Below are 6000 nucleotides of genomic sequence, written 5' to 3' on the forward strand. Positions count from 1 at the left end.
GAATAAAACAACAATGTTCATTTTACTCAAACATATACCTATAAATAGCAAAATCAGAGAAACTGATTCAGAAACTAAAGTGGTGTATTTTTTCCAGAGCTGTATATCATCAACTTTTATGAACAAATGAAAAAGAGATCACAAGGCTTCTGCTTTTAGCAGATTAGTAAATAGTTTGATTAGTAAAATTGCTTTTTTTAATCTAGAGTTTAAACATCCATAATTAACACAAGAAAAAAGGTGACCATATATGCGCTGACTGCTTCTAGCAGCTGTGATTGGCTGGGTGGGAAAAAGAGGAGGAGTAGCAAAGGTTTCTGGATGCAGCCAGAGAGAGAGAGAGAGTCTTTTTGCCTTTCTATGGCATGGTTTATATATTTGTTGAGAAAAACAAATTGCCTCATGTTTGAGAGCTTATGTGTCCCTGTTGAAATATTATTTAAAAAACCCTGTTTTAGTGAGTAAATAAAGGCTAAATGGCCACATATATGTACAATAATAATTAAGATTAAAATGAAACTATGAAAAAAGTAATAATCAAAAAAGTTGTTTTGTTGCTTGAGGGCACCACCATGCCATAGAGGGTTATTTGTCTACTATTTCTTGGTCACACTTAATTCCCCTAAAAGTTTGTGTGTGTGTGTGTGTGTTCCTTATTCATAGACACTCCTGCCACTCTCGAAAAAGGATCGCTCTCACATGCAGCAAAGATGGTAGGAAACAACTATACACATACATACACACACTTATAATACTTTTTATACTGTAATGCATACGTATATAATACACATGTACACTGTATGAACAAAAGTATTGGGACAGCTGCTTATTCATAGCTTTTTCTAATATCAAGGATATTTTTAAAAAATCCTGTTTTTTTTTAAAGAAACTGTCTGTACTGTTCAGAAAAGGTTTTTGTAAATACTGGCATTAAATTCCAAGAAGAGTTTTAGTCAGCGTTACCTCACCTCTTTCCAGAGAACACAGTCTCACTGCTCTACAGCTCAGTACTGGAGAACTTTATACCCCTCTAATCTTTGTCTGGCATTAGGCATGCCAATAGATTCATGTTTACTTGCTCTAGAGAGCCCCATTGTATTGGCAGTGCTTCTCTACAGGCACTAGACAGGCTGTGTGTTAATCAGGTCCTGGGGATAATCAAGATGTTTTTTGGCAAATGTGAAATGGGCCGTTGTTTTCTTGTTGGTCAGCAGTGTTTTTTATCTCGGAACTCCCATGAAGACCTTTTTTGACCAGTCTCTTTCTTATTATTGAATCATTAACAATGAACTTCACTGAGGAAAAAAGAAGACCTGCAGTTCTTTAAATTTCTGTGTTTTTTCTGTGATCTTCATCCGAGTTGTCCATGCCCTTTTGGAATAATTTTGGTCTGCCGGCCACTCCTGGGAAGGTTCACCAGTGTTCCGTGTTTTCTCCATTTGTGAAAAATAGCTCTTATTGTGGTTCGATAGAGTGCCAAATCCTTAAAATGACTTTGTAACCTTTTCCAGACTAACAGATGTCAGTGACTTTGTGTTCTCATCTGTTTTTGAATTTCTTCAGATCGTAGCATAATGATTTGATTTTTGAGATCTTTTATCTGCTTCATGTTCTCAGACAGGTTCTATTTAAGTGATTTTTTGATTCTACAGGTCTGGCAGTAATCAGGCCTAGTTGTGGTATCTAGTAAAATTTAACTCAGCTTTCCAAAAAGTGTGATTAATTACAGTTAATATATTGGGTTGGCAAACACCATTTCACAAAGTGCAAAATCAGTTTGGATAGTTTTTTTCCCTTAGTAAATGATATCATTATTTTAAACTGTGCTTTTTATATTTACTTAGATTTTATTTGTCTGATTTTAAAGTTTGTTTAATAATCTAAAAAAATGTAAGTATGAAAAAAATCAAAGTGGCAAATACTTTTTCAGTCCACTGTATCTATACAGGGTATTTATTGCTACATATATAGAATTGTGTGTATATGTGTGTGTTAGAGTGTGGCCGTAGGCCAGCAGTGAGGATGGTGAAGAGGATTCTGGGAGGTCGTACGAGTCGCCCCGGGCGATGGCCGTGGCAGTGCTCGTTACAGAGTGACCCCAGCGGGCACATCTGTGGGTGTGTGCTGATCGGGAGGAGGTGGGCACTCACTGTAGCTCACTGCTTTGAGGGGTAAGGTCTCACACACAAACAGGTCTGTTATTTTTTGGGGGCATTTGTCCTTTATTGCTTATGTTCCTCATTATTTGTAAGTCACTTTGAATAAAAACGCATGCTAAATGCAATATAATATAATATAATGTAATGTAATGTGTCTATGTAGGCGTGAGAGTGCAGATGTGTGGAAGGTGGTCTTGGGCATTAATAACCTGGACCACCCGTCGGAGCACATGCAGACGCGACGTGTGGAGCGAGTGATCGTACACTCGCGCTACAATCGCGCTGTGGTCGACTACGACATCAGCATCATCCAGCTAGACGCAGACGTGGACATCAGCAGCTTCGTTCGGCCCGCCTGTCTGCCTCAGCCTGGGCGTCTGCCCACACCCGACACCTACTGCTACATCACTGGCTGGGGACACATGGGTAACCGGAGTGAGTATAAAACACACACACACACCAATATATACAGCTCTGAAAAAAAATAAGAGACCACTTAAAAATGATGAGTGTCTTTGATTTTACCAAATTGAAAACCTCTGGAATATAATCAAGAGAAAGATAAATGGTCACAACTCATCAAACCAGATTTTTGCATGAAGTTATCCAAAGGCAGTGTGTAACATGCCAAGATGCATGAAAACTGTAATTAAAAAACAGGGTTATTTCACCAAATATTGATTTCTTAAATCTTTTGAACTCTTATGAAATCTTATGAATATGATCTTGTTTTCTTTGCGTTATTTAAGGTCTGAAAGCTCTGCATCTTTTTTTTTTTAGCCCTTTCTCATTTTCTGCAAATAAATGCTCTAAATGACAATATTTTTATTTGGAATTTGGGAGAAATATTGTCCATAGTTTATAGAATAAAACAACAATGTTCATTTTACTCAAACATTTACCTATAAATAGCAAATACAGAGAAGCTGAGCTGAATACAGTACACACACTCTCAGTACCTTCCAGAGTGAGTGCTTGTATTATTAACCAAACAGCACCATCTAGTGGCTAAAACAGACTCCACACTTCCACTGTAAACCTGCATCATGTGAGAGTTTAAAATAATAATAATAAGATAATATACTTGTTTTTGAAGTGTATTAACAATCTCTGTGTTTCTCTTCCTCTCTTTCTCAGTGCCATTTAAGCTGCAGGAGGGTGAAGTGAGGATTATCTCTCTCTCTCAATGTCAGTCTTACTTTGATATGAAGACCATCACCTCCCGCATGCTCTGTGCGGGATATGAGGCAGGAACCATCGATTCATGCATGGTAAGCTGTGTGTGTGTGTGTGTGTGTGTGTCTACACAACCAGTTTAACGCTGTGTGCTTAGTGATTAAGTACTACGTTTTTTGCACTATAAGGCAAACTTAAAATCCTTTTAATGTTCCCAAAAATCATTAGTACGCCTTTTAATTCAGTGTGTCTTATGTATGAATTTTATCAGTCAGGTTGTAAGTAGCAGTAAATCCACTTCACTGAAGTGCAGCGTTATGAAGGAATTTCAGTTTAGTTCTCCTGCAGTATTAGTGTTAGCCACTAACCGCTATTTCCCCATTCAGAGGGGAGTATTAGCCTGAGGCTAACCCCGGCTAGCACTGCTGGAGCAGCTAATGCTAATGCTCCACCTTTTGTGCTGGAGAAATTCAGGAATCTAAGCTTGCTCAAAACAAATGGAAGCACTTTACTCACCCAAATAAACAATTTTCAGGAGAGAAATCTGTGTAGATTAACATCCAGCGTTTGTTTGAAAGTCTTTTTCTATTACAGTGTTGTTTAATTAGCTTAGCTTTACTTAACATAGTTAGCTACCTTCTACTACCTTATGTATAAAATTAGATCAGAAAATAGATGTTTATTGATAGGGCTGTGCTAAAAAAAGCAATTTTACAGTTCTTTTTGTTACAGCTGCTGATTTTACTAAAAAAAGGAATTGCAAAGTTATTTTCCCTCAGATTTTCTTCTCTGGAAAATCTCCATGAAATAACAAGCATAGAATAAAATATATGTCATGTGATTTGAGGAAAAAATATGAAGCAAAGAATGTGAATTATTGAATTTTTGTTTATGTTAATAAAAGTAAAAAAATGAAAAGAAATGCAATGTTTACATGGTAAAATAGCAGAAAATGTATCTATTTAATAACTATGGTTCCCCAAAAATAAATATAGTTTGAACACACTACTATTTCATGTGTTTTTCTTTATTTCTATTATGTTCTACATTGTAGATTGACATGGAAAGCTTCAAAATAGGATGAAACACATGCAATTCTGAATTAAACAAAAACATTTTAACAAACCATAATATGTTTTTTACTTTAGATCCTTCCAAATAGCACCCTTTGCTTTGATGCCAATGAGGCCTCATTGATTTTAGATCTACTTGCCATTACACATTAAAGAATTGTAGTCATTTTTCCTAACAGAGTGCCTTTAACTTATATTCAAAAGAGCACCTTTTGGAAAGATTCACAATTCTAATACTCCTAGTAGCACTTCAGCCTATCTTTTTCTTTGTCTTAAAGGAGTAGTAGAGTTGCTGAACTCTTGTTAACTGCTTTTCCTTCACGCTGCACTCTAATTTGTCCTAAACCACCTGGGTTGGGTTTGTATATCAGGTGTTTGTGAAGACCAAACCCTTTTTGTGGCTGCTACCTAACTGCACACATATTCCTTAATATTTATTTTTTGAATTTGAGTTTTAAATATAAGTCTACAACATAGAAAATAATATCAATAAATTACTAATATTAATGAGCATGTGTGTTCAAACCTTCGACTGGTACTATATGTTTAAAATGAGGGTAAAACAATGTCCACGGTGTCAGGCAGTGTATTCTTACCATTCGGTGTAAAAACTTTCTGTAAGGAGCTTTTATTGGTTTTGTTCACCACCACTGTGAACAGTTCTTTCTAGGTAAGTTTCTCTAGAACAGAGCAGCTGAAGCTGAGTTGTGTTTTGTGCTGCTGTGTGTGTGTTTCAGGGTGACAGTGGAGGTCCGTTGGTGTGTGAGGACCCTGACGGCCGGTGGACTCTGTACGGTTTGACGTCCTGGGGGTCCGTGTGTTTCTCTAAAGTCCTCGGACCCGGAGTCTACGCCAATGTTACGCACTTCACTGAGTGGATCCAGAGACAGATATATTTACACACCTTTCACCTGGTCTAGGATATACATGCACACACACATACATACAGGTACTGGGCTGTGTGTGTGTGGAATGAAAATGAAGGATGAAATATTCCTGACGGAGGAAAAACAGGGACAGAAGAGGGGAAAGATGAGTGTGTGTATCTGATCATTCCAAACGGAGGTGTGTGTGTATATATTATTGTGACTGTTTGGTCTTAGTAGTTTTTTTTTGTTCTTTGTAGAGTACGCATCACAAAAACACACAGGGCTGTTATGGCTGTTATACTGTATGTGTGAGTGTGAATGTGTGAATGTTTGGGTGAGCGTGCGTGCATCATTTGTACATACAATACAATTTAAAAGTTTAGAATCACCTGCCTTATTAATAACTGCTGTTTTTAATTATTATATTATATTATATTATATTATATTATTACCCACTATATATATATATATATATATATATATATATATATATATATATATATATATATATATATATATATATATATACATGTTATTAAGAACAGAATTCTATGATTTGCAAATCTTGTACTCATATTATTACAATAGAACATAGAACACATATTAGATATTTAAAGTGAGACATTTTACCATTTAATCTCAGTTGCTAGAGATTTGGGAGAGGACTATTGTCCCATTCTTGTCTAAGGTAGGATTCTAACTGCTCTTTAACACTTTGAAGTG

The 6000-nt window shown here is 36.3% G+C and overlaps 1 protein-coding gene across 1 annotated transcript in view; it reads left to right on the forward strand.

Moving 5' to 3' along the window:
- The window catches only part of corin (corin, serine peptidase), a 49302-nt gene extending 43772 nt beyond the window's left edge, over positions 1 to 5530 (forward strand). Inside the window, exons 18-22 of the mRNA XM_022677478.2 lie at positions 664 to 713; positions 1997 to 2171; positions 2323 to 2594; positions 3297 to 3430; positions 5146 to 5530. Of these exons, the coding sequence (XP_022533199.2) occupies positions 664 to 713; positions 1997 to 2171; positions 2323 to 2594; positions 3297 to 3430; positions 5146 to 5328 (814 nt within the window). The 3' untranslated portion in view covers positions 5329 to 5530. The remainder of the gene's footprint in view (positions 1 to 663; positions 714 to 1996; positions 2172 to 2322; positions 2595 to 3296; positions 3431 to 5145) is intronic.
- Positions 5531 to 6000: the final 470 nt, after the last annotated feature.

This window comes from Astyanax mexicanus, chromosome 13, assembly GCF_023375975.1.
Source record: "Astyanax mexicanus isolate ESR-SI-001 chromosome 13, AstMex3_surface, whole genome shotgun sequence".
In the NCBI taxonomy this organism is placed as follows: Eukaryota; Metazoa; Chordata; class Actinopteri; order Characiformes; family Acestrorhamphidae; genus Astyanax; species Astyanax mexicanus.